A 27,268-nucleotide genomic window follows, 5' to 3' on the forward strand; every position below is an offset into this window, starting at 1 on the left:
GTGTTTTGGTTTTTTTTTTTAGATTCAGCAATTGGAGGTGCTGCTGCTTCAAATTATGCAAATTCCACTTGGGGTCCTGGAGCCTCCTCCAACAGCGGCACCAACGCCAACCCAACTCACATCTGGGACAAGGTGATTGTAGACGGGTCTGACATGGAAGAGTGGCCTTGTATTGCCAGCAAAGATGCTGAGTCTTCTTCCGAAAACACCACCGATAACAACAGTGCCTCGAACCCTGGTTTGGAGAAGAATGCTCTGCCAGGAAGCACCACTAGTAACAAAGGAAAAGGAAGCCAGTGCCAGTCTGGAGGCGCTGGAAACGAATGTAATCTTGGGGCCTGGAAATCTGATCCCAAGGCTAAATCTGTTCAATCTTCCAACTCTGCTGCCGAGAGTAACAATGGACTAGGTAATTGGAGGAACTTGAGTGGACAAGACAGAATTGGTCCCAGTTCTGGCTTCAGCAACTTTAACCCAAATAGCAACCCATCTGCTTGGCCGGCACTGGTTCAAGAGGGCAATTCTAGGAAAGGGACTTTGGAATCTGATAGTGGTAGCTCCAATGCACAGATTAGCACAGTAGGTCAGACCTCTAGGGAACAGCAGTCAAAGATGGAAAATGCGGGTGTTAACTTTGTCTCTGGCAGAGAACAGGCTCAAATTCATAACACTGATGGACCAAAAAATGGAAACACTAACTCCTTGAACTTAAGTTCACCAAACCCTATGGAGAATAAGGGAATGCCCTTTGAAATGGGCTTGGGGAACCCTTCCAGGAGCACTGACACCCCTTCACAAAGCACTGGAGAAAGAAAGACTGGGAGTGTTGGATCTTGGGGTACAGCTAGGGGGTCTTCTGGAACTGACACAGTCTCTGGACAGAGCAATTCTGGAAACCATGGGAACAATGGAAAGGATAGAGAGGACTCCTGGAAAGGAGCTTCTGTTCAAAAGCCTAATGGGTCAAGAAGTGATTCTTGGGATAACAATAACCGGTCTACGGGTGGTGGGTCTTGGAACTTTGGCCCTCAGCATGCAAATGAAAGCAAATGGGGTGAAGGGAACAAATTAACATCTGGGGTCTCTCAGGGAGAATGGAAACAGCTGTCTGGGTCTGATGAACTGAAGATTGGAGAATGGAGTGGTCCAAACCAACCAAATTCTAGCACTGGAGCATGGGACAATCAAAAAGGCCACCCTCTTCCTGAAAACCAAGGCAATTCCCAGGCTCCCTGTTGGGGAAGATCTTCCAGCTCTGCGGGAAGTGAGGTTGGAGGTCAAAGCACTGGAAGCAACCACAAAGCAGGAAGTAGTGACAGTCACAATTCTGGACGCCGATCATATAGGCCTACTCATCCTGATTGCCAGGCAGTCTTGCAGACTTTGCTGAGCAGGACTGATTTGGACCCCCGAGTGCTTTCAAACACCGGCTGGGGCCAAACTCAAATTAAGCAAGATACCGTGTGGGATATTGAAGAGATGCCACGGACCGAGGGGAAGTCTGATAAAGGAACTGAGGGGTGGGAGAGCTCTGCCACACAGACAAAGAACTCAGGGGGCTGGGGCGATGTACCCAGCCAAAGCAATCAAATCAAGTCTGGATGGGGTGAGCTCTCAACCTCAACCGAGTGGAAGGACCCCAAAAATACTGGAGGATGGAATGACTATAAGAACTCCAATTCTTCTAATTGGGGAGGAGGAAGAGCAGAAGAAAAATCATCTTCCTCTTGGAATGACAGCTCTAGTAAGGATCAGGGGTGGGGTGGACGGCAGCCTAATCAAGGATGGTCTTCTGGAAAGAACGGTTGGGGAGAGGAAGTTGACCAAACAAAAAACAGCAACTGGGAAAGTGCAGGAAACAAGCCAGTGTCCAGTTGGGGTGAAGGTGGCCAAAATGAGATTGGAACTTGGGGTAATGGTGCAAACACAAGCGCTGCTTCAAAAGGTGGATGGGATGATTGTAAAAGAACTTCAACGTGGAATGAGACGGGTCGACAGCCCAACTCCTGGAACAAGCAGCAGCAGCAGCACCAGCAGCAACAGCAGGAGTCTTCTGGTTCCTGGGGTCCACCGCCCCAAACTCCAAGTAATGGGCGACCTCCAAACCCAAACTGGAACAGCGGACCACAGCCAGCTGCCCCCAAAGAGGAGGAGCCTAGTGGCTGGGAAGAACCTTCTCCACAGTCAATCAGTCGAAAAATGGATATTGATGATGGCACTTCAGCGTGGGGAGATCCTAGCAGTTATAACTACAAGAATGTGAACCTGTGGGACAAGAACTCACAAGGAGGACAGGTCCCACGGGAGCAGAGCCTGCCTACTCCAATGACTAACAAATCACAAGCATCAGGTACTGGTCTTGTTCCTTTCTTTAGCAAGCTCCTAGACATGAATGTAACCTTAATGCACAAAAGATACTTGTGTAGCCTCCAATTGCTAATAGTTACATTCAATACAAAAAACCCATTTCTTATTTGAATATTTGGTTCTGTGTTTAAAGTGTCTTCAAAAATTTGAGTCAGTCAGTGCTCTGCTGCTCGTGCCTGAGTAATTGGGATCTGAATACTGGTCAGCTTGCCAGTAAAAGAAAATGCTTAACTGACAAATCTGTGTATTCAATCTGAGCTCTGAAGAACAGTTTGAATTATAGAATCATAGAATCATTTAGTTTGGAAAAAAGCCTTTAAGGTCATTCAGTCCAACCATAAACCCAGCATCGCCAAGTCCACCACTAAACCATGTCGATAAGTGCCACATCTACACATCTTTGCTGCTTGGGAAGAAAGACCGACACCCACCTTGTTACAACCTCCTTTCAGGTAGTTGTGGAGAGTGATAAGGTCTCCCCTCAGCCCCCTTTTCTCCAGACTAGATCACATCTTTGATATTTACATATTGGAGAAACAGGGAGAAATTATTTACTTTTAGTCAAAAACTTTGTGCTCGGAAACACTCAGTTAACACCGAAACTGAGTGGGTATGATTTAGGTTTTGGCTCTGCTGTGTGATAAAGAATACTTAGCAAAATATTTTCTTCTTTGAAATAAGGACAAGGAAGAGCTATGTAGCCTGGAAATATATTAAGATGTTGTTATTATGTAATCTCTTCTTTGATTCAGACATGCTTTAAAGTATACAATTCCGGTTTAATATGTACTTAAAATATGTTCTTTCTACAGTATATGAAAACCCTGAGTTAATCTGGTGCTTTTAATTAGTCACAAAGGTCACCAGATAGGAGGCCAGCATTAGACACGGGGTTCTTGTTTAACCTGGGAGAAGAATAATATTCATCACAGCATTCTCTTCCCTTTCATCCATGGAGGTGAATGCCTGCTCTGAGTTTGATGGGAACAGTTGTCAATTCTGTTGCACCCACGCTATTGAGAATCTGAATTCCTCAAGAGAAAGAATGAAGCAATAGATTACTGACTTGTTGCTGCACTGCAGTAAATAGTTTGTTGTCTAAATGGTCTGTAATCAAAACTCTTTCTCCTTTGTGCAGTCTGGAGCAAAAGCACTCCACCTGCTCCAGATAACGGTACGTCCGCCTGGGGTGAGCCAAATGAAACCAGTCCCGGGTGGGGTGAAGTAGATGATACAGGAGCATCGACAACAGGCTGGGGGAATGCACCTTCCAACGCCCCAAATGCCATGAAATCTAGTGAGTATAGGCCAGGTACCAGTTTCTTTGCAATGGTCCTGGAGATTTTTAGTGTTTGGCCTTTCGATATAACTCACCCATGGAGGAATTATCGGAGGCCTGGAAGCAATGTTGAATGTCATGTAAGATTTTGATGGATGAGTGATAAAATGCTTAAAAATGACTGGAACTTTGTCTTTAAGGTAATGAAAAAATTCTTAATTAAGCAATTTAAAGGGCAGCTCTGATTTGTGTAAGTGTTGAAACGCTAGAGCATCTGAGTGAGGAAATGTGTCTTTTTCTCAAAACGTCCTTTCTTCTCTGGCTACCCACTTATTACTTGGCATATAAACTTGTTACGCGATAAATCACTTTTCCTGATCATATCAGAAAAAAGAATGCACAGTACAGACAGATTTCATGGAGGCCATTACATCATAATCTATGCTTTGGTAATGCAACTTGCCTTTGAATGAATTTTTTTTTTTAATTATATCAGTGTAGAAAACGGTAACTCTTAAGAACCAAACTTGCTTTTGTGGTTGAACCTAAATGGATGTCAGTTTTCTGGCCTACAGCTGTGCTCTTTGTGAATGAGATGTTGAAATATTTTAAAAATTTACTTTGAAGTTAAAATTTTGCTGTATTAAGAGTTTTATTTTTGTGGAAATTGTTCATGCTGATGTATGCTGTTTGTTGAATTTTATTTCACTTTTTTAAGGAAAATACAACAAACAGAAACAATCACCTGCTGATACAACGTAGCAACTTTATAGCCAAAGCCAATAATGTTAGGATATGAAGTTTCCAGTAGGAAATACATGACTATTACTGATCTTGACTGATGATACCCACTGTAAAACTGTTTCCAGTTACAGCTTGCTTTTGCAACATGTAATTATTTGGAATTAAATGCTCTATAGAGATTGTGTGCTGTTGGGCCAGTCTCTCTTTCTCCCACCCCAGTTAAATTGTTTGGGCATTTATGAAACAAAACTGGGAAAAAAAGCATTGCTTCCTTAGTGTTAACATTATAGCAACCTTTTGTGGATGGCTGTAGTTCTTCCTGTGCCTGACACACAAACTTGGCACCTCTCAGGATGCTAGACTTTTTTTTTTCTTTTAGATGGTTGTCTTCTTTCATGTGTAAAAAGTCACCTAAATATGACCAAAATACGAGCCTCTGAAACGCTAATGATTCATTGCAAGTTCTATGGATTTGTTAATACTTAAGGTAGTCTTCAAAGACTATGCAGGGTCACTTGCTTGTCCTGACTGGTCTGCATGTGTGATATAACCAAAGAGCTGCAGCATTTGTGTACATAAGCTGTCCCTAGCTCTAGAGGAGCAAAATATAGGGAGTTTCCCCATGACAGCTGTTTCAGGTTGGGGTATAGTAGGCCACCAGTGTTAAGAGCTGAGATCTTCATTCTCCTGTGTTCTGTGACTGCTCTCTCAAGTCCTTTCTAGTTGGTACCCAGAAAGAATGAAGAAGAAAGCTATGTTATTCAGTGGAGTAAGGGGAGATATTTAGTATTTTGGATAAGTTGGAAGAAGAAATTAGGACAAAGAGCCTCCAAAGGCATAATTGATGGTTGAAGGAAAGGACAGGAAACAGAGACTAGCAGTGGTTGGAAAAGAAAGCAAAAGTTTAGAGCCAAAAAAAGGAAAGCATAGGACATTGAACACCTGTTTAAAAAAATGGATTTACTTAGTTTTACTAGCATTGCATAGGAATTCTCTGGCAGAAATAGGAATAAATTCAGTTTTCTACAACATGGTTATTTTGTCTTCATTTTGAAAGTTCCCATTGCTTACTATAGGTATTTGTGCCACCTTGCTCAACAAATGCAGAATTCTCCTACAGACAATTCATCTTTACACCACTGTCCAAATTCATATTCAGGAATCTCAAACCTGAGAGCTGTCAATGCAGAAAAATAATCTATGATCATGTAGTTAAAACCAGGATCATAGTTCTATATTTAAGTACTGTGGCCAGAAATAAATTAAAGCTGCAAGGACTACCCCATATATGACACTTCCAGATTAAGTCTATGCAGTCATAATCCTTAAGATGTAGCCTTTTCTTTGTAAGTAGCACGATTAAAGAGTGAAGAGGTAGTTTTTTGAACTCGGACCAGTATGTTTCTGAAGCAGCCCTCAATTTTGGTACATGAATATACTTATAAAAGTTATTGTTTCCTGTGAAGTATGAGTTATTATTTATGATTAATTTTAAGGCAGCTGTTAAACTGCTGTGAAATGCTGCTGTACTTACTTTCGGCATGATCAAGGTAAAGTTCCCCTCGATAGACTAATTACAATTCCTGACTTATGTTCAGATTTTATGCTATATGTGTTAATATCCTTATCTCTGATTTCCACACTCAAACCCCAGACAATTGAAGTATTAGTTATGAAAAAGGTGATGGTGATGAAAATCCTTTTTAAATGAGATAAATGCTAGGGGAAGAAATATGCAGAATGAAGAGTTGCAGCAGGAAGGAGGACAGGGGACAAGATGGGGATTTGGACTCTGGTTGGCTTGTCGGTAGAGGTTAGAATTCTCAGTTACCTGACAGCTAGTGCTAGACAGTAACAGCAAGAAAAGAAGCCAACACAGAAAAGTCCTTAGTCTGAATTGATATGATGAAATGGTTGTAGCTTTCTGGTAACAGCATCTCTACTTAAATAGCACTTATTCTACTAAGTCTTTTCAGTGACATCGTTAAGAACAGAACAGGGATGTTTTTCCTATTAGATTGCTCTTGATGTTACATATACCAGAGTACAATGTCAGGTCCTCTCCAGATTCTAGGTAGTTGTTATTCCTTAAAGTTCTTTGTCTCTGTAATTTTGTGAGAGAGTTTACTGCAAGGGAAGTGTTAAGGTTTTGAAGGAAGAGAGGAAATAATTGATAAATAACCTGAACCAAAGTCCTCAGCACCCTTGGTTTTTAAGTGTCATTGAAGTATTTCATTTACACTAGAAAATAAAAGGTTGCCTTTTAAAGAAGTCCAAATGCAGCTGTATCTGCAGAAGAGAAGAGGTCCCCATGGTTATTATATTTTTTAAGGGTTTGACATTGCTTTAAAATAGTTGCAAAACATGACATGCTTACATGCCACCAAATCTCTTGGATTTTGGGATTCACGCACAAGTTTTTACAGCTGTTAGAGTGAAGACACTTTTTTCTTTTTTTGTCTCCTTCCTTTGGGGTTCTGATGATCTCAGCTAATCTTGCAGTGTCAAATCACCAGCTGCATGGTATTTTAGACTGCTTTTGAATGCCACTTTTTTTTTTAACCTAAAGGTTCTAAATCTATGCAAGATGGCTGGGGAGAGAGTGATGGGCCAGTGACAGGAACGCGTCATTCCAGCTGGGAAGAGGAGGAGGAGGGAGGAGTCTGGAACACAGCAGGCTCTCAGGGAAGCAGTTCCTCCCACAACTCAACAAGCTGGGGGCAAGGAGGAAAGAAAACACAAATGAAGGTAACATGCTTGAATGATTCATAACACTACTGTGTTGTCTGAAAGCAGTATGACTGATATGTTAGAGCAGTATAATAGTTCTTCTCTTAAAAAGGTATTACAGAATTCAGCTAGAAAGATGCCTGTTACAACAGTGTAAAAAATGCGAGATTTCTGGATTTGTTTTAATGTATTACACCTGTTCATAGAACGCCCTGAGTTGGAAGGGACCCACAAGGATCATCAAGTGCAACTCCTGTCCCTGCATAGGACAGCTCCATGGTTCACACCATGTGTCTGTTGTGACTAATAAATATTCCAGTAGGTGCCATATGATTTCAGTTTGTAAGCTGCAGAGCCATTACTAAATGAAACTGAGCAATAAGTATCCTGAGGCTGTTGCTGTTCTCTTGGTTGACACATCTTCCGGTGTCAGGCTGCTGCTGGTCTCCTTGCACAGCCTGCTGAAGTTCGGACTCCACAGTCCCTTTGGCGCACACACGTCTTATTTCTACTGACTCTTGGATTTAGGTCTGACTTGTGTTTGTTGTTACTGACCTTTGGCTTCAAGCAGGAGCGGAGCAGGAGCTTGGCTATAGTCCCGAGTTAATTGCCTTCTAAGGCTTGTTTGTGTTAATTTTGTCTAGTACAGTAACATTTGATACTGTATTCATATTGGAAGGACTATGTCTGCTTCTAACAAATAGGTAGGGCAAACTCATGAGGCAAGTGCAGAGCAGCTTCCTAGGATGTGGAAAAATAGTGTTGTGACATGGTATGGAGTTTTACAATTCCTATTTTGCAGAAATCATTCTCATGAACTTTTTTCTCACTTAAAGCTTTTTTATTTTAACCACCAAAGCAACTGTCCAAACATTTTCTTATCAGTATCTTTTTTGTTGAACTGTGTTCAGTTTTGGTTTTGATCACCTGTAAATTACAGTAAGGCCAGATTGAGAGCGAGGTCAGCACAGTGCCCATGTAAGATAAACCACACTAAAGGGAAGAAAGCCAAGGAAGAATCTACCTCTGTATGTGGTGGATTAAATAATGTATTAAAACTGTAGCAGAGGAAAAAAAAAATAACATTCACAGAGGTTTCCAGATTCCAGAATTCAACTAAAGGTTTGATAAACATTCTACACAGCAAGCGTTCATACAGTTCGGTGTGCCTGACAATGAACAATCTTGAGAGAGAAAAGAAAAAAAGTATTTGATAAATGTTTCCAACCATGCAAAAACTTGAAGTGATTTATCCAGGAGTTGAGTTTCTCTGATACCAGGCTTTTCATTTGGCACTTGTGCAACTAAAGGATAAAACGGAACTTAAGAAATCAAGAAGCTGCTTAAAAATATTTTGGTCTTTTTTTTTTTTTCTCTTCAGTGCTCATTAAAAGGAGGAAATAGTGATTCATGGATGAACCCTTTATCCAAACAGTTTTCAAATATGGGCTTGCTAGTAAGTATTTTTTTTTTTAATATAAAATCCAACTTTGTAAAGAAGCAGTAAGCTTTGAATAAGTCTAAAAATCAGCTGTTCCACAGTGTGTAACTACTTATTTACCTGCATTTTCTGTGCTGGCATGTTGATTATAATACCTGTAATAGCTGGGTATTCAGCACTTCCTTGTTAGTCAGAATGGCTTCTCAGGAAAACCAAAGATCTAGTTTGACTCTTCAAAGTTACTTTATGACAACTGTTCTGAGATTGCAATTACCTTGCAAGTAATAGGATTGGAGATTTTTAGGTTTTCATTTTTGTGGTGGGTTGTTAGTTGGCTTTTTTTTTTTTTCTTTCCTCCCATAACATGCTGCTTAGAGAATTCAGGGTAGAGGTTTTGGCTCCTGGGTGTAGTGTCAGTCATCTGTGATTAGTCCGAGGCTATTCATTCTGAATGTAAGTCACATATCAGAAAAGGAGATTTACAGCCCTGTGTCTTTATCCTAGTGATTTTTATTTTAAATGCTGTGCAGCAGGGTCCTTTTAATACAAAAAGGACTCGTTATTAATTAGTACTTAAAGACTGGTTGGTAAAGGGATTAAATAAACAGCCCATCATGGAGAGAAAATACATATCTGCAGCAAAATACCTTAAAACGTTACGTATATGTATATAATTTTTAAGAACTTCTGACATGCTAATTTGTAAAACATTTCACAGAATATTGTGCCAGCTGTCGTAGTGTGAAGAGTGAGTAGTATGTAATGCAGGCCAGCAAAAGATGGTAATGCAGAGGTTCTGTGAGAAGCCCAGGGCTACACGAACTGTCACTGACATGACTAGGGTTAGTTTGTGAGATGTCTGTTGGCTTCCAAGCTCAAATTCAGTCTGCTAGACTGCAGATGCTTCTGAAAGCTATGGGAACACCCTGTTCCAGTCTGCCAACTAGAGAATAGCTTGGCAGCACATATCAAGATTTGATGACTTGACAGGCCATGAGGATGAGCTATCGTTTTGGCCACTATTTTCAATGTTTCATCTCTTGACCACTGGAACATGAGGACAGAGGTAGATTTTACAGAGCACCTGTCTGTCCATCTTTCTCTGTCTGCCCCATGCATTCATGTGTCTGGTTTCATATGGGTAAACTTGCCACACACAGCATTAGGGGGTTGAGGTGAGGTGTGTCCAGGGTGATATCATGAATCCTTTTATTTTAGTTTAAAATAAAACTTTTATTGCGACAAGCATGTCCTTCCGTCATTCCACCTTTAACCATCAAGGACTGCTTTCTGAAACATTCCTCAGCATTTCACAGAAGTTGGAACTGATTTGCATGTTTGTTTTTCCCCCAGAGTCAAACTGAGGACATTCCAGGCAGTAAGATGGACTTGTCTGTAGGTGCGTATAATTTAATTTAAATGCATTTGAAGTATGAGATCATGTGTAGTATTTTTATGTAGATGACATGCTGTGCTTTGGAAGGGTTTGATCCTTACTTTTAGCACTCCTCATAATAGAAGGATAGAGTTATAGCGTCTGATGTAGGCTTTGAATAGTTACACAGCTGATGCTGTTACGCAACACTGGAATGTATACCTGTACAGAACTGAGCTATAAGTTGTGGAAGGGACATTTTATAAGATTGTTTTGATCCGTGTAGTTTGTATTCATTGTTACTGTTTTAAGATAGTAAAGGTCCACTTTCATCTGGTGGAAGAGAAGGACTGTTTTAGCTCTTGGCAGTAGAACATCCCAATTACCACAGCTCCCTGGAGGTGATGTGAGGGAAAAGAGTATCTTCTATCATTGATTTTTTCAGTTGCTTGCTTCAGGCTATTACAAGTTACTGCTCAGTAGAACTAGATTTTTCACTCTTGGTAGCCTCACCACAAATACTACACAGCTTCTGTGGGATGGGCTGTGTTGAAAACACTATCCTAAATGAGAGCTGGAATTGACCACTTAGATTAATCCCATTTAATCACCTTTGAATTTGTAATGAATTTGTAATTAATTTCTTCTTCGGCAAACTAGGCAGTGAACTCTCTTTTAATCTTGAAATCAGTTTTAGTTTTGCATTCTGTTCTTCTCCAAATTATCTCTGAATATTCACTATCGTGGTATTGCAATAGAAATACCACGGGTTTCTGAAATCTTCTGCCATTTGAGATGGCTTCCCTACAAGATTCCTAAGGTATATATTAAATAGAAATTATCCCAATTCATTGTTCTGATTATTTATTTTGTTATCAAGTGTTTGAAGGCTTAGTAGGGCTAAAGACTTGTACAGCGTAGTCTGATACTTATAAAGGAGAAGAGGCTTTTGTTTCTGTTCCGAGGGACTGCTTCTGTTCAGTTTTCGATTCTTCAAAATCTACACAAGCAGGAAGATCACCTCATACCCCTGGATACAGAAACAGATCTTCTAGTCCACTTAAAGGACATTGCCACTGTACAAACCCAACAATAGTTTTAGAGAGAAATCGTCATTGTGTTTTCTATAACTGTCAGGAAGGTCACAGAGGGCTCAGATTCAGCATGCTGCCGAAAGGACGCAAAGAGTTTGCTAAGAAGGGAGGACTGGCAGGGAGAGGTGACTGACTGGAGTCACTGCTTATGCTGCTAGTGGTTCTAAGTTTGCTGTGGCAAACTTCCGTGTCCTGTGTCATTTGAATGAATTACTGATGATCCTGTGGTGGTATCTCTGAAAAACCACCTGCAAAAGTAGTTCTGTGTCAGGTCACAATCTGTGAGATCTCTAGATCAACTAAAGTTGGTGTTTACAAGTCAAGTACAGTCTTTTCTGAAATTCATTGCTGTGAGTTAGAATAGTGTGGGTTCTGTGATACAAGTTGGCAGTATCCAACATCAAGGGTAGAATGTATTTACTTCTGAGATACTACCTGCCAAAGAACTTAAGTGTTCAGGTCTGTGACTGACTGTGCTAAGCATTAGGTAATCTCACTTTCCAGCATCATGTACATCTATAGCTGTTAATAGTGGGAAAAATCCAAGAACTGATGGAATGTCTCATTTCATGAACTTTTTCATGACTTTTAACCTGCTCTACCTTTCTGCATGTAGAGGATTTAGTGCTTCATATTTATTGATGCACAAGTGTTCTTGCCTACTGCAGAGCGTAAAATCCAAACTTTTCAGATTTAACAGTTATCTTGTACTATGTAAGGTAAAGCTAGTCTTCAGCCACCGGCCTTATTTATAACTCTTGTTGGTAAGTGCAAAAGATATACTCACACGACAGGTTTCAAGGTTACATTAGCATTTTCTATGAATGGGATGAATGAATGCTATCATCTCTCTTAACAAGGCCTTGTTTATATTGAAGTTTAAGCAGCCGCCTCAGCATCAAGTGGCGTGTATATCTATGCTTGAAGCCTTTAAAGGTGCTGTTTAATGCTCTACATGTTATTTAACAAGGCATCATTCAATAATGTTTAAGGAGTTCATTGGATCATCAGAATAACTGAAGAAACAAAAGGGTGTTGCTGCAGCTTAGTCATCTTGTGTTGGCACTGACCCAGTTTCATTTCAGATAGTGATGCAACTCCGTCTTGCTTTCAGTTTCTTTTCAGGTAACTAACAGACAGGGCTTCCTTCTAGAATTAAAGCACAGAAGCCTTAAGGTAGTGCATTGCTGGCATTGTGTGTAGTGGTTAGATGTAGGGATTGACAGGACCGAGATGCATGTGACATTTTATGTGAGTGCTTTTGCAGAGCCAGTTCTAGCTTTTTAGGATATGTTAGAAAGTGATGAGCTCATCCAGGTCAATATTACTCCAGTTACAAGCTGAGATACGTAGGTGATGCTATGTCAAGATATGTCAAGTGCTTTTTCTGATAAATCACATTGAAGATGTCTGAGAAGATCAAGCCGGATCAAATTTGAAAGCTGTGCCAGCAAGAAAAACGCATGTAGTTAGTGGTAGATTTCATAGGTTCTTGACAATAACATACCTATGAATATATTAATAGTTCACGATTGGACATGAACAAAAGATGCTGGTTTTTTGAGAAGCTTTTCTGAGGAACAGATAAGTGTGTTGAAGATATTGGAGTGATTAGCTGTCAGCTCTGTTTGACAGACTTAGTGTTTTGTTGGTTGTAGGGTAGGATATCTATCACCAGCTTCCTTTGGAAGAGTCACAGATACTGGTTAATTATGGGCACAGGTTTTTTTAAACTGTTCTCAGGCCATCTGTGCTAGTAAATGTAATTATTTAAAACTAAAAACTCCAGTAAAGCTCGCTTCTGTCATGTTGTCCATATTTTAAAATGAAGATGTTTTCCATCTATTTCAACATAACAATATGCATCTGCTACTTCACAGGTGCCAAATATGACCAAAAAAAAAAATGTTCCATGGCAGCAGTTCAGTATGTAAGGTAGAAAATTTCCTTCGGTCAGCACTTGGGTGATGATAAGCTTATAGAGAAAGATGATGTCTTGTCCACTGTCTTATGTTACAGTTTGATCCTTTGTTATTAACATCTCCTCCTTACGTTCTACCAGATTACTCAACAATGGCAGGAGACTGTAGGGGATGTTTGAAAAGCGTCTCTATTACTAGTTGTGTAATCATTGCATACAGACTGAGGGAGTTAGAGATGATCTGTGGTGTTCAAGAGTTAAGTTCACATGACTGGAGGAGAGTTGTGATCAAATTATGCACACGGTTTTGCACTTTGGTAAATTCTTTCTCAAAGCCAAACCCATTAAAGGCTAAATAGAATATATGGAGAACTTAAATAGCGGTGTCTCTGTAGATTTGACTACCAATAAATAACAGTGAGTTTTGGAAGACATTGAGAATTATGTATAAAATGAATATCATTAATTGAACTAGGCTGCTGTAGAAATGCATATGTTTATATCTGTACATAAATTGTAAAAAATTCTTCATATTAAACTCTCTAAACTAAATTGGCTTCTTCAGTATTAAAAATTAAACTTCCTCCTGTAATTTTTTAACACTCTTAATAGCAACTGTAGCTATGCTAAATTGTAAGACAGATCTGACTTATACACTGATCTTAAAGATTCTTTCTTTTGCTGTCAGCCTGCTATTGTGAACCTGATAGAGATTATTGCCACTAATTTTATCTTCTTTCCTTTTTTTTACAGGTGGTCTCCCAGATAAGAAGTTCGAGGTAGATAAACGAGCCATGAATCTCGGGGATTTTAATGACATGATGAGAAAGGATCGATCTGGGTTCCGTCCACCTAATTCCAAAGACATGGGAACCACAGATAGTGGGCCTTATTTTGAGAAGGTGAGAGAAGTATCTTTTAGATAAATTAATATCAGCCTTCTATGTTCAAGGTCCCAGTTTTCACCCTACTTCTCTGGAAGGGCTAAAAATTCAGTAACCTTGGACAAACTCAATAATAAAAGATGCGGGGGGGTTATGTTCGTAGAAAGAATGTGTATATAAAACAGAGGTGTCAGATGTGCATAGACACACTCAATTATCTGGGCAGAAATGAGGCTTTTATTCTAGAACAGACTGCTCTCAATATGGACAGAAGGAAATTCCTTTGTTTTTCTTGGAAGGGTGAAGTACTGGTAGCAATGAAATTCATTATGGGTTCCATCACAGTGATTCGTTTGGCTACTGACTACAATCATCTACTGTAAAATTTGGTTTAGATCTAAGTAAACATAAGTAATCACAGTGTTTCAAATTTTTTCTGCTTTCATGTCTGTCGTTTATTGGAAACACTCTTTCTAAATTCCGCAACCCCTTATGCTGTATGTCCATGTACTGTAAGCTTCTGTATGACATCTGTTTCTCTGTGACATCTGTTGTATGTTATGGTAGCATTTCTTTCATATTCTTGCCTATTTTAAATAGAAGCTTCCACTGTTACTATCAAACATTAATTGCTTCACGTTATGAATTGGAGAGTGTCCAACAGTTTCAGAATGCCTGAGGGGTTTTTTTAATACAGTTTAAATTTATCACATGTAAAATGGAAAAGAAATTTGGTTTAAAAATTCCGAAGGCGTGTTACTGTCAATGCATTTTTTAACTCCTCCATTGGGGTATAACAGGCCAAAAAACAGTTTTGTCAACTCCCTCTGGTGGCCTAATTAATAAAAACCATTAGCAGAGCTAATGCGTTCCTAACAAATTATGTTCATAGGTGTGTGCTAATATAAGGAATTCATTGAAGATTTGTTTCTATGACAGTAATAGCCACTGTCAGAAACAAAACCTAATGAGAGTTCAAAATGTATTTTTTTAAAAGCGACCTTTAGGAATTTATTGATTATCGCCTTGGACCAAAATCTTAATTGTCAAAAGATCATTTGAGTCAGAAGTTTTGTCCTTGTAATTGCTAATTACAAATTAACTTTGCTTCTTCCCAGTCACTCACTGTCCCTCTTTCTCTCCTCTTGTGTTCTGTTGCTTCACTAACCACCTCCTGCTGTTGGCTTAACTACTGCTCCAGCTGACTTTGCCTTTCTCCAATCAAGATGGGTGCCTTGGGGATGAGGCTCCCTGCTCTCCCTTCTCCCCTTCTCCCAGCTACAAGCTGTCTCCCTCTGGTTCCACACTATCCAACGTCGGCCTTGGGGCAATTGGCTCAGGGCTCAGTCCCCAAAACTTCGCTGCTAGACAAGTAAGCAGGCCACCTTATAAGATGCATTGTTGTAAGGCTGCAACCTGGGCTTAATCCTGGTTAGTTGGTTGCTTGCATTTATTTTCGTGCTAAATAAATTAATATTGTTAATGGAAATTTCAGCTATATCAGGCCATTGAGAATCAATCCGCTTTGGTTCCTGTCATCAAAATGTATTCCATGTGGTTTTGTTGGCCTCTTACTTCCTGAATCACACTGCAGCAGCAGAGAGATGTGCTTTTCCGAAGTCAGGAAGTTAGTGGCAACTTTGTTCTACTTGTTTTAAAACCCTGTTAGAGACTGTCGATTTGCCCCACCACCCCCTGACACTGATTTTTTCCAGACTCCACCTGATGACCTATGTAGAAATGTGGCTTTAAAAAATGGCAGTCATTTTGCACTGTGCCTGTTCTCTTCTTCCTTCCCTGCAGCCCAAAGAAAGGATTGATTTAGCAGCCTTTAAAAACTCTTGAAGTAGCAGTATTTTTGTTCTGTATACGGGGGAGTGGTGGGAAAGAAATGAAGTGGTTGACTCGGCAGTTTGGAAGAATTTCTAGCTATTACGTTTTGCATTATGCCAGAAGAAAATGTTGCAGGAATACTAAGAAATGAAGGAATAGACCTTAAGTGTTGCAACTGGACTAGCTTATGTAGTCACATGCCTAACATGATGGTGTTTCTTTGTGTTGTCTTTCTGTTTCTATGTGACACAATCAGTGCTGAACATCAGATTAAGTCCAAAATTTGCAGGAATGTGCCTGGATTCAGTGTGCAGAACTCTGAGGTTTAGGGAGGGCTGAAAGTGTAGCTGCAGCTTCAAGCCTCTCAAAAATTTTAAGATGTAGTTGACCCCAGATAGTTCTTTCCAGCATAAAAACTTTTTTTTATTATTATTCTTATTATTATTTTGTTTCTCCTTCTGTGTGCTTAATATGGCATCTTGAGTTACCTCTGAAAGAAAAGATACATTAAGGAGGTGAAATGTGATGCAGGTGAATAAGGCAATCCATAATGTTGCCAATATGGAAGCAGGATGAGGCTTCTGTTTCAGCAAAGGGATAGTGGAGGATGCACAGTATTATGGTAGAAGGGAGGCAAAGTTCATGAAATCCTGTATATAAGGGAAGGAAGGGTTTTAGAGAAGGCCTGCACAATCTCAGTTTGGAAGTGGAATTTATGTTGGGTAGAGCAGTGCTGGCATGGAAAGGAAGAACAGAGAATGATGGCTGAGGGATGGAAAATGTACTTTATAGAACCCCAGGTGTCTGAGGATCATAGCCTGATACACAGTAGAAGGTGGGAGGTTCCGAGGATCTTGAAAATGAAAGGACAGAATCATGGCACATAAAGACCTTTTGGAGTATGAGCTGCAGCATTTAGAAGCAACAGCATGCAACAGTTAGTGTAGGAGACTGTCCATCACATTTCCTGTGGGTTTTTTTTAAAGATGCTACAAATAAAGACAATCTGTTCAGAGACTGAAATAGTGAAACATAATAGTGAATTTTCTTTGGTCTTTTTCATGCACTAGGATTTATTGTTACAGGAGTTGCTTACAAAACAGTGAATGCTTCTCATTTAAAAAACCTCAAAAGAAACAGCAAGTATTCTTGCATTAGAAAATAAATGACTGGGCAGTTTAAAAAACAAAACAAAACAAAACACCCTCACTTGAAAAAAAAGGCTAAAGACATATATCCCAATCCAGAATGCTGAAGTTTTTACATCAGAAGGAAAATTTTTAATAAAATTTTTGAATTCTAATTTCAGCTAGTGAAAGGCCTGCAAAGGAAGTAATAGGCTTATAAATGATGTCTCAAAGACCTACTCAGAAAAAGTACCTGACTTCTCTAAAATCATGGCCCAAAATTCTTGTTGGCATGGTCTTGCCATACTTCTGAGCCAGTCAAATAGGGTTTTTTGAGCATGTTGCTTGTACTCCAGGTTTCCATTTCCCACCATGTAAACTGCAGGTTATAAAACAATTAGCTTTTACACGTGCTTTGAAATAAGTGGATAAACGTGACTCTTCAATGTAGAGGAGAAAGAGCATGCATCTCAAAAATTTAGTACAGCAGTTTACCCCAGGTAGAATATAACTGATTTAGGGCAAACATCTCAGTAAATTCTAAAGATACTCTGTTTACGTCAGTACTTGCCTCGTTGTTATTGATATGTAGTTAATAGCATAGAAATCCATTATCCTGAAAGATTCATCTTCTCACTACTGCTTTAATTTTATAGGGTGGCAATCATGGTTTGTTTGGAAACAGCACAGCACAATCGAGGGGCATGCACACACCAGTGCAGCCACTAAATCCTTCCCCCAATATCCGGGCGCAAGTGCCTCCCCAATTTCTTTCTCCCCAGGTAAGGAATTTTTAGTAACTGGTTTCTTGTAGAAAGTAGAGCTAAGCCTTCAGAACACATCATTGTGGTTGCTTATACATCTGTCTTAGTCTTGACTTGATGTTAAGAAATCGAAAACTTAGATAAGATAAAAAAATTGAAATTCATAGTTGAAAGTGCCTAAAACTCAGTGGAGAAGGGTTAGCCTTCTTTCTTATTCCAAAGCAGTTGATGGTAAATGCTTGCTGTCAGTATTTTTAAACCTCAGAGTGGATTCAGGAATCCTGTGCAAGGCTTTTGCAAAGTACTTGACCAACAAAAAAGTGAAAGCTGAAAGTTTTTCTCAAGTGTGACAGGTTGTGCTGCCTTTTTTTTTTTTTCCAAGCAGTCTTGTCCTGTGCTTCCTGCCCCCCCTGAAAGAGAGGCCTGACAAGGGGCTACACATTGCATTTATATTGTAGAGCTCAAAGACCTCAGGGTCTCCAAATGCACAAATTCACCTTTTGCTTTGGGCTTGGTGAAGACTTCTAGAGATTCTCTTGAAATCTCGTGTAACTCTCAAATAATGCAGGGAGAAATAGGGGGATTCTCCACCTACTCCTGTCTTTTACTATAGCTTATTCAGCACACAAAGAGATTAACTCTTTCTGTAAGGCACTGTTTCTTTGCTCCAGTGACTGCCTGAATGCTTTTCTTTTCCCTTGTCAAGCAGTACGTTTTTAATGTGATAATTCGGTACTGTGATTACTGGTTAGCTGCATATACGTCAGCATTTTAATTTAGTGCAGTCTCTAGCAACCAGACTGATTGTGGGAGGAACCTTTGTGTGTGTGTGTCTGCATCTGCACGTGTAATGCTGTATATTGTCAATCAAGTGAGGTATTCACTCTGCTCAAGTCATAGATTGTGCATGTTTAAATGTGATGTGTTAGTAAGTCTGTAATGTCTTTCCTGGAACACCATTTAAAATTGGCATAATTCCTTTGTAGAAATACTTGTACATCATAATCCTTTCTCATAGCAGTGCATTTCTTGAGGATATGTAACTGATTTCTGTGCAGGTTTCGGCCTCCATGCTTAAACAGTTTCCCAACAGTGGCTTGAATCCTGGTCTTTTCAATATGGGCCCCCAGCTTTCTCCACAACAGATTGCTATGCTGAGCCAGCTTCCACAGATTCCCCAGTTTCAATTAGTAAGTAGCTAGTAATCTTGTGTAACAGACTGTTTACAAATCGTCTGCTGAAAGAGTTGTCTTTTTGTGTTTTTTCTAATTCTGTTTTGTTCTACTGATCTTGTGTGATTTTTGCACAAGTATTCCCTGTTTGTTGCACAGGAAAATACAGCCCTGTGAGAAGGCCAGACAGGCTTGTGTAATTATCGTAACTGTTGCAATGAGTTATAAATGATTCTAAACAATGTCTTTACACCAAAAGCAACGGTTAGGTGATTTTTAATGAAGTTTTCTTCAGACTTATAGTCACAGTGATGGTAACACAGCAAGTACTAGTAATATGCATGATGTTAAATTAGAAACAAGTGAAGGATATAGCAGTCTTCTAATGCATTCATTGTCATTTTATTTTAGTGTGTGAAATGTTTACCCAAGTTCTGAGCAAAGCATTTGCTAGTGACTAACACCTGGCAATTATATTTCACTTGATGAGTTCTGTATTTTCACTCTTCCCACCCCCACTTATCTTGCAGGCATGTCAGCTCCTCCTTCAGCAGCAACAGCAGCAGCAACTGTTACAGAGCCAGAGGAAGCTATCTCAAGCTGTGCGACAACAGCAGGAGCAACAGGTGTGGCACTGTTTTTGTCAGTCATATGAAGTATAATGCGTGTTGGGAAAACACAGTCTGCAGCAAAGACAGTGCTGGCTTTGGTAATGTCATTGGCTCTCTTCAGTTTGCAATCTCTTCAGATTGCACTTTTCAGAGAGCAAGGTCCTTTGGATCTCTTTCAAGTCACTGTTTCTTGATGTTTACTGGAATTCTGTGTTACAATGTAGGATATATCATCCCCATTTTTTGTTTCATTTGCAGATTGCTCGTATGGTGAGTGCCCTCCAGCAGCAGCAGCAGAGGCAGCCTGGCATGAAGCATTCACCATCCCATCCTGTTGGGCCTAAGCCACATTTAGACAGTATGGTACCCAATCCTTTGAATGTGGGTCTCTCAGATTTACAGACCAAAGGGCAGATACCTGGATACGGTTCAAGTAAGTGCTCTGTGGAAAAAGATTTTGTGCATTGCCTATAGTTTACATATAAGCCAGTTATGACTGGGTCCAGAAATGAGTAATTCATGTATAAAGGCTAGAGTGAAGGTTACGACAAGTGTCAATTCTTGATCAAATTGCATTATTTTTCATTACATGGGAAGACGACAAACCTAATAACAAAGCATATCCTGGAGGCATAGTGACCTAACGAGCTTATTTGGAAGTTGCCTCTTGAACATTTCAGTTGCTACTGGGTTTTTTTGGGTTTTTTTGGTTTTTTTACGATCGCAATGACTCCCTGTCTGAAGATAATTAAACGGAAAAGAGCAAATGACAATGGAGTTTTGTTTGTTTGTTTCACAGGCTTTGGCTCAAGTGGCATGGATTATGGCATGGTGGGAGGGAAAGAGGCTGGAACAGAATCCCGCTTTAAGCAGTGGACTATGATGGAAGGGCTGCCCTCTGTGGCTTCACAAGATGCCAATATGCACAAAAATGGTGAGAAGGGGACTGGCTGTTTTGGGAATGCCCTTGTGGTATCATCTTGCCAGAGGTGAAATAGTTTAGGTGAAACTATGCTTCAAGTTAGTGTATGTCTTACCTCACCAGTATGCATCTTAAGTATTTTTTGTGTTGGTATACCGTGCGCATAAAGATCCCAACCTTTCCTGATTGTAAATGTGTCTTTTTAATGCTTCAGGTGCAATAGTACCCCCTGGAAAGGCTCGCGGAGGATCGCCCTACAACCAGTTTGACATAATTCAGGGCGACCCACTAGGTGGCCATGCAGGCCCTGCTGGTGATAGTTGGTTACCTGCCAAATCTCCACCAACGAACAAGATTGGAAGCAAATCCAGCAATGCCAGCTGGCCTCCAGGTACTGCACAGGGGCAAGGGTTATGTCCTAGCTTTAGATTAGATTTTTTGGGGCCTTTCCTCATCATACTTTTTAAATAACCACAGCAAGGAATTTGTTTGGCCTATCTCTCTGGGTTTTTTTTTAATTCCTTCCACATGAAATTAGAACATAAATGTTGAATTTCCAGTAAAAAAACTCTGGGCTAAATATGAACTAACTGCTGAATTTCCTGAGTAGTAGTTGGCTTTTGTTAGGTGAACTCCTATCTTCTGTAGTTTTGTGACTTGACACTTACAGAAATTTTCATGAGAACACTTGTACATAGAACACACAATATCAGCTCCCTCCTCTTGTATTGATTCCTTATTTGCATTGCGTTAGGCTTACAAGGGGTGTAAAAATTCTGATGGATAGTGTGGAATTGGAAAGATTGTGTTTTGCGATGGTGGGAGCAGGATTTTCTTGTCATGACCTCTTGTATTTTACCTAGCATGAACTTCTATTCTGGCAGTTGTTTACAAATATGATCCTCTTAGGACCGCAAAGTTTCTTCTAGCAGCAGTATTGGTACAATATGTATACAGTGTGTGTGCTACTCTGCAGTTTCAACAAAACAAAAACGCTCTTGCAGTTTGCCTTTGCTTGGGTTGCATAAAGGATAGGAGAGTGTTGCTGTGTTTCAGTACTGCTCACCAATCTTGTGGCTTGAGTGGAAGTTTCTTACCTTTTGCATTAAAGTCAGTAGGACGTTCTTTAAACCTTGTAGAGTTTCACTGCAGAATTTTATTTTTCTGCTAGAAAACTAGAGTATCTAGGGAAAACACATTTGTATTTGAACATGCATGTGATTTTCTATATAAAGCATTCATTAAACAGAGTGGTGTCCTTGAGGTTGTATGGATTAATCACCACTGCTGTTCAGCAAATAGTGGATACTGTGATTTTTCTCCTCCTGGAAGACTCTTGCATTCCAGGAAAACATTCCTAAGTGCTTATCCTCTGCTGTGTTTCCCCTAAAGCACAAAAAAGTAAAGGTGCAGGTACATCTCTTGGCTAAACCAGTAGCATAGACCTTGCATCAGAAAGCCTTGGAATCTGTGTGACAGATACAATTGCAAGAAACCTACAAAAAGTAGTTGAAGTTTTTATTTGGGAACATTTCAGTGTCTTAAGTCTGGCAAGAAAATGTTTTCTGATGAGCTACCAGAGTTAGAGAATTAGTTATCTCAAGAACGTATGCAGACTCACATCATTTCATACCACTGACTGCTCTCTGTAGAGGTGTATTTGCATTACATTTCTGTCAGCCTGGTTGTTAGGTACAAAGCTGCTTGAGCTGGAGTTACTGTTCATAATGCCAGAACCCCACAAATTTTTTTTTTCAGGACCTTTCTCATAGACTCATTGATGCTAAACATGTTTCTTTAGTCACCGTTCCCCTATATAATACTGAAGAACACAGTATTGCTTGGAGTGTTAGGAGGGGAATGTGAGGATCAGCTCTACCATGTTCCCACATTTAGGAGCAGCCACTGCCAAGATTCTTGGAACCAGAAGGCTGGTACAGAAATTAGAAGCTGAATAACTATTCTTTGCCTCTTGTAATATCATAGAGCTTCCATAGTGATACCCCCGGTCCCACTGTCAACGATAGGTAAAATTTTTGCTGTTGCTGAGCGCCTCACCACTGTGAGAGGTTTGCTGGAGTTCACAAATCCTGACCATAGATTCTCACTGGGATCATCAATACCATTCCTAATTTCTTGTGTAAACGGGTAGCCCGTGGACTGTGATTGCAGACGTCATGTAACAGATCACAGGTTTTGGCATGTGGCTTTTATGCAATTATTGCCGTATTGCTAGCCCTCTCTTATGAGGTCCATAGACTATGGGACAAGTGTTACTGTCCCATAACAACCACCCACTTTAATTGTCTCATAGCCTCTCTAGCTTATTGGCTTCCTCGAGAAGGAAAACTTAGCTGAAATCATGATCCACCTTATCAACACCCGTGTTGAAGAGTAAAAACCTGAAATTATTTTACACTGTAGGTTCTTTTTCTCTGCAAGCTTGTAGATGAGGCCCATTGTCAGTTCCTGGTGTGGAGATAGAACTTTTCTTCCTAGTGTTGGAAAATAAGTTGTTAACACAAATTACTTTTTACAAGAGAGAACCTCTTGAAATAGGTGCCTTTCTCCTTTGAATGAATACAGTGGTCACTCAGCATTCACCATCACTACACCTTTTGTGTTATATTCCTCCTAAATGCCATCTGCTGCAGAAATTCTGCTATTTAAGAGCACAGTATTGCTAAGCACAGAGATAAATGAGGTGGTGCCTAATCAAACTGGTTTCACAGCTGCAGGTGAGAGGAGTTTTTGCTGTGTTGGTGAGAACTATGTCTTCTGGTTATGTCACACAGACTTGCATACCTAGGTAATACTAGACTTTATTTTTTCCATTCAAGAGCAGTTCAGTTGTATATTCCAGGCAAACTGTCCTGGATGCGTCTGTCATGGTTTTCCTAATAATCTTACATTTGAACTTTTTGGGAGGACTTTTCAAATATCAGTGGAGAAACGCACTTGGTGCTTTCTTTACTATCTAGAAATAGAATTGCATGTCTGTAGGGAGAGTTGGTGAATGTGCATGAGAACATCAGTCCCAAAGGATAGTTTGGAAAATTTGTCAGTATGCTGAAGTTCAAGAAAAACTCTTCTCCAGACCAGGATTATATTGATGAGGAATGTGTTTATATACAGCACGCTTTGACCTTTGGAGCCTTTTTGAATATTCCTTTAACTTTTTTATGAGAGCTGCCCGTGCACTTAATTTTCAGTCTCGCCAATTCTCAGAAATTTTTACAAAGGCAAGACTTGGGCTTGGGGGTGGGGGGGTTGTTGTTGGGTTTTGTTTGTTTGTTTTGCAAACAAGTTATGACTTTCAGGTTCTAACCCATGTTTGTGGATTCTTTATCTCAGAACAGAGAAGATCTTTTGACTAGACCCAAGAGCTGCATTGCTTGTTCTTAAGCATAAGGTGGTCCTGTTTGTCAGGGGATTACAGTATTTTGGCAGTAGCTGAGCATATTTCTTCCTTGATGCAGTGCTGATCACTCATACTGTTAGAGGTGTTGATACCTGGTATCTTAGATGATTTTGTTGAGTTACTGAAGATTGGCAGGTGTGACTGAGGTTTACATAATCATGAAGGCAGTGAACAAGATAAACGCAGAATTGTAATTCTGCAAATCCTGCAACACTAGAACCATGGTGCAAATGCTGAACTTGAGATTAATTTTAAATAGATGAGAGCTTTTTTTTTTCCCATTGGAATTGGTGAACTTTTCGAATGTGTTGCTCTTAGAGCTTCTGGAGGCAGATGGTACTAGCCAGTTGAAACAGTGATTGGATAAACTGATGGAAAAACAGTTTCACAAGGAGGTGCTAACAGATAGAGGCTATTCCTGATGTCCTAGGTAGAAGGACTGCAGATGCTGGGAGAGTGTGAGGGCAGTAGCCTGCAGATAGTGGCCAGGTTTGTGTTCTGTCCCTGAATGGTATCTCTCCTGCCACTGTTAGTGGAATACTGGGCTAGATGGACCACAGTTCTGACCCAGTGGGGCATTTCTTATGTCTTCTCTGGGATTCTCCTGCCAGTGCAATGTCACAGTCTAACACTGCCCCTGCTGTGCCAGTTGTTTGAACCAGTAGTATCACATTTTCTTCTGTATTTGTCTGTGAAAGTCATAGCCTTGACTATGCTTCTTTATTACAAAGGTGACTGAAATGAATCCTTCCATGCTGGATTCATTCTATGTGGCTTCATTCCAGAGAGCACATCCTGGATCCCGCTTCTAATCATGGAATTTTAATTATACTCAAATATTCCATCATTAATTATTTCAGAACTTCAGGCTGGGAGTAAAGGTATCATTCCATATCCTGGACTTGTATCTGCAAGGGATGAATCCGCCACTTTGGCACTCTTTTCACACCCATCCAAAATGTCACATAGTATCTGAAGCTTCTTCACCATTTTTTGTGTTTGACAGTTTTACTTTCTTCCCACTTCTTCCAGAATTGACCACAGAACTTTATTCATTGAACATCCACTCAGAGAAGGAACCAAGTTACTGATCTTTCTTATAGTAACTGGAGTTTTTGTATGTTCATACCTCATGTAACTCATCCTCTTGTCTTAAAAATCTGACGTGCCTAGAGTTATAGTTGAAAGGAAACTAAAGCATGATAAGTATATTCCATCTCACTGCGAAGCATGAAGAATGTCAATGAGTATATACATTGCTTTTACCACAAGGCATCTCACCTTAGCATTACCTCAGTATCAACAGGTAATGTATAAATTGTGTGTGTACATCCAGCGTAAAGTGTCATGTTAACGAACTCTTAAGGTAGGTTGCTTTTCCTTGAGAAAGGCCTCTGTGCACACACAAAGTATATGTGCAGAATATAATATTATGTAATTTAATCCTCCATATCTTCAAAAATATATGATGTGTTAAGGAAGAGTAAAACATTGACGCCTCATCTGAATGTAGTAAAACAGGAATAGTCAAAGGAATACCATATGCACTTGTGCCACTTTTTTGTAGCGTAGATTTGTATTCAGACACTAGAGATAGTGACATGGAAGGAAATGTGTAATAGATTTTAATTAAGGAAAGTCTGGTTTTTTCTTGAGGAACAGTGTAGAAGACAATTATTTACCTTCCCGAAATATCTTCAGTTTACTTCCAGTAAATGGCATTTCCCTGTTTGAGTCTAATTCTTTTTTTCCTCCTGTCACAGAGTTCCAACCAGGAGTGCCATGGAAAGGTATACAAAACATTGACCCTGAATCTGACCCCTATGTGACCCCTGGAAGTGTGCTGGGGGGGACAGCCACATCTCCCATTGTAGATACTGACCACCAACTTCTGCGGGACAACACCACAGGTAAAACAGTGAACAACTGGTATGTGGTTATTAAAGTCGTTCTGATATTTGAGAATATTCTGATGTTCCTGCCGTAACAGGGTAGCACATTCCATTGCGTTTAACTGAGGAGGAAGCCTGTGTGCTTTTGCACCATGGCTTGTGTATCATGTGAAAGCTTGGCATTGGTGCATGTTGTGGCTCTCTTGAGGCTTAACAGTGTTACAGAAAGTCTATGAAATTGGCCTACTCTGCTCTTTCTCTCTCCTTTTCCCTTTGATAGGGTCTAATTCTTCCCTCAACACCTCGCTGCCTTCACCTGGTGCCTGGCCCTACAGTGCCTCTGACAATTCCTTCACCAACGTTCATAGCACTTCAGGTATGCGGGCTCAAAACTTACCTGGACAAAACATTTTCCACTTATTCACTGGTTCCTCATTCTTGTTCCACTTCGAGTATTTAGTCTTTCAGCCATTTCTGAGGAAGCTTGGAAGTCAAGATTTGAGTGGATGATCGGATAGTTTTCCTCCTGATGATAAAATACTCTCCTGTAGTTGCTTTAAAAACTAGGCTAATATCATCTGTCCTTCCACCCACCCTGATAAAAAATTCTTCATTATGCAAGTTAAAGAATAGGGTAGCAATGAACAGCAGATGCAGAAGGGAAAAAAACACCCCACATGCACAATCTTTTGACATGTAATGGGTTGGGAGAATGTCATAATTTATAGATACCTGCTACTGTTTGTATGAGTTAAGGAATTGGATTAATAAGGTGAGTTTTTATTTATTTTAGCTTTAGAATATTGGAGTGCTGTGAAGCGAACATTTGTCTCACCTTTTACAGCACTTGTCGTTCCCTGAAACCTGAAAAGACAGAGGGCTTTTCGCTATCTGGCTTTTAATGGTTGGCCTGTAAATAGTAATTTAGGTATCTGCCTCAGATACTTAGTAGGAAGGACTCCAACGCTTTCTTGTGAAAAATGGTTTCTGCACACACTTCTGAGTAGGATGCTGGAAATACTTGGTACAGACAAACTGTTTGGAATTTGAACTTCTCAGAAATGCCAGAGTTTTCTCTTGTGACATCATCGTCTCCACAACTACTTAAAACTGAAGGATTGTGTGCAAAACACCGAAGTGACAAACATAGCTGGGAGCTGCATCTGGCCCAGACTTTCTTTGTTACATCTTACTGCAGAAAAGCTATGTTTATATGTTACCTCAGCATCTTCACAACATGTATTGAAAATTCTATTTAGTCCTTGAGAAAAGCAGTGTTCCTGCTGCCAGTTTGTGGAGTGACTTTGGTTTGAAGCAATATCTGTGTATGCAGCATTCCCTTGACATAGAAAATTTCTTTTTCATAGCCTGGAGAAAGGAGTGGCATGTATCACCTTCTTACCTCTGCTTAATTTTTGTCCAGCACATAAAGACCCAAGAGATAAAAAATGACTGAAGTCATAGTTCAGTCGAAGAAATTAGGCCACTGTTTGGCACACATACCATTTTCTGCTCATCTCGTTAAACTACACACCAGTGTTTTACAGCCAGAAAACTGGTCATCCGAATTACAGATTTAAAATTCTCGTATCTATAAAGCAGACTCAGTCCAGTGAAAGCAGGTTTTTAAGCACTTTCATATACTTTTGTAGGTTAGTGCTTGAAACTGCTTGCTGTTGACAGTTACTCTG

The 27,268-nt window shown here is 40.0% G+C and overlaps 1 protein-coding gene across 6 annotated transcripts in view; it reads left to right on the plus strand.

The window, feature by feature from the left end:
- The window catches only part of TNRC6B (trinucleotide repeat containing adaptor 6B), a 132,349-nt gene that overhangs the window by 99,431 nt on the left and 5,650 nt on the right, over positions 1 to 27,268 (plus strand). For 5 of the 6 annotated variants that reach the window (XM_065634670.1, XM_065634678.1, XM_065634688.1 and 2 more), the window contains 14 exons: positions 23 to 2,350; positions 3,506 to 3,664; positions 6,960 to 7,138; positions 8,502 to 8,576; positions 9,915 to 9,960; positions 13,705 to 13,853; positions 17,452 to 17,577; positions 18,618 to 18,749; positions 19,262 to 19,357; positions 19,601 to 19,775; positions 20,142 to 20,276; positions 20,479 to 20,655; positions 25,449 to 25,595; positions 25,858 to 25,953. In XM_065634670.1, coding sequence (XP_065490742.1) covers positions 23 to 2,350; positions 3,506 to 3,664; positions 6,960 to 7,138; positions 8,502 to 8,576; positions 9,915 to 9,960; positions 13,705 to 13,853; positions 17,452 to 17,577; positions 18,618 to 18,749; positions 19,262 to 19,357; positions 19,601 to 19,775; positions 20,142 to 20,276; positions 20,479 to 20,655; positions 25,449 to 25,595; positions 25,858 to 25,953 — 4,020 coding nt within the window. The remainder of the gene's footprint in view (positions 1 to 22; positions 2,351 to 3,505; positions 3,665 to 6,959; positions 7,139 to 8,501; positions 8,577 to 9,914; positions 9,961 to 13,704; positions 13,854 to 17,451; positions 17,578 to 18,617; positions 18,750 to 19,261; positions 19,358 to 19,600; positions 19,776 to 20,141; positions 20,277 to 20,478; positions 20,656 to 25,448; positions 25,596 to 25,857; positions 25,954 to 27,268) is intronic. The other variant, XM_065634708.1, reaches the window with a different exon arrangement.

Source organism: Caloenas nicobarica, chromosome 1, assembly GCF_036013445.1.
Source record: "Caloenas nicobarica isolate bCalNic1 chromosome 1, bCalNic1.hap1, whole genome shotgun sequence".
NCBI classification, from domain to species: domain Eukaryota; kingdom Metazoa; phylum Chordata; class Aves; order Columbiformes; family Columbidae; genus Caloenas; species Caloenas nicobarica.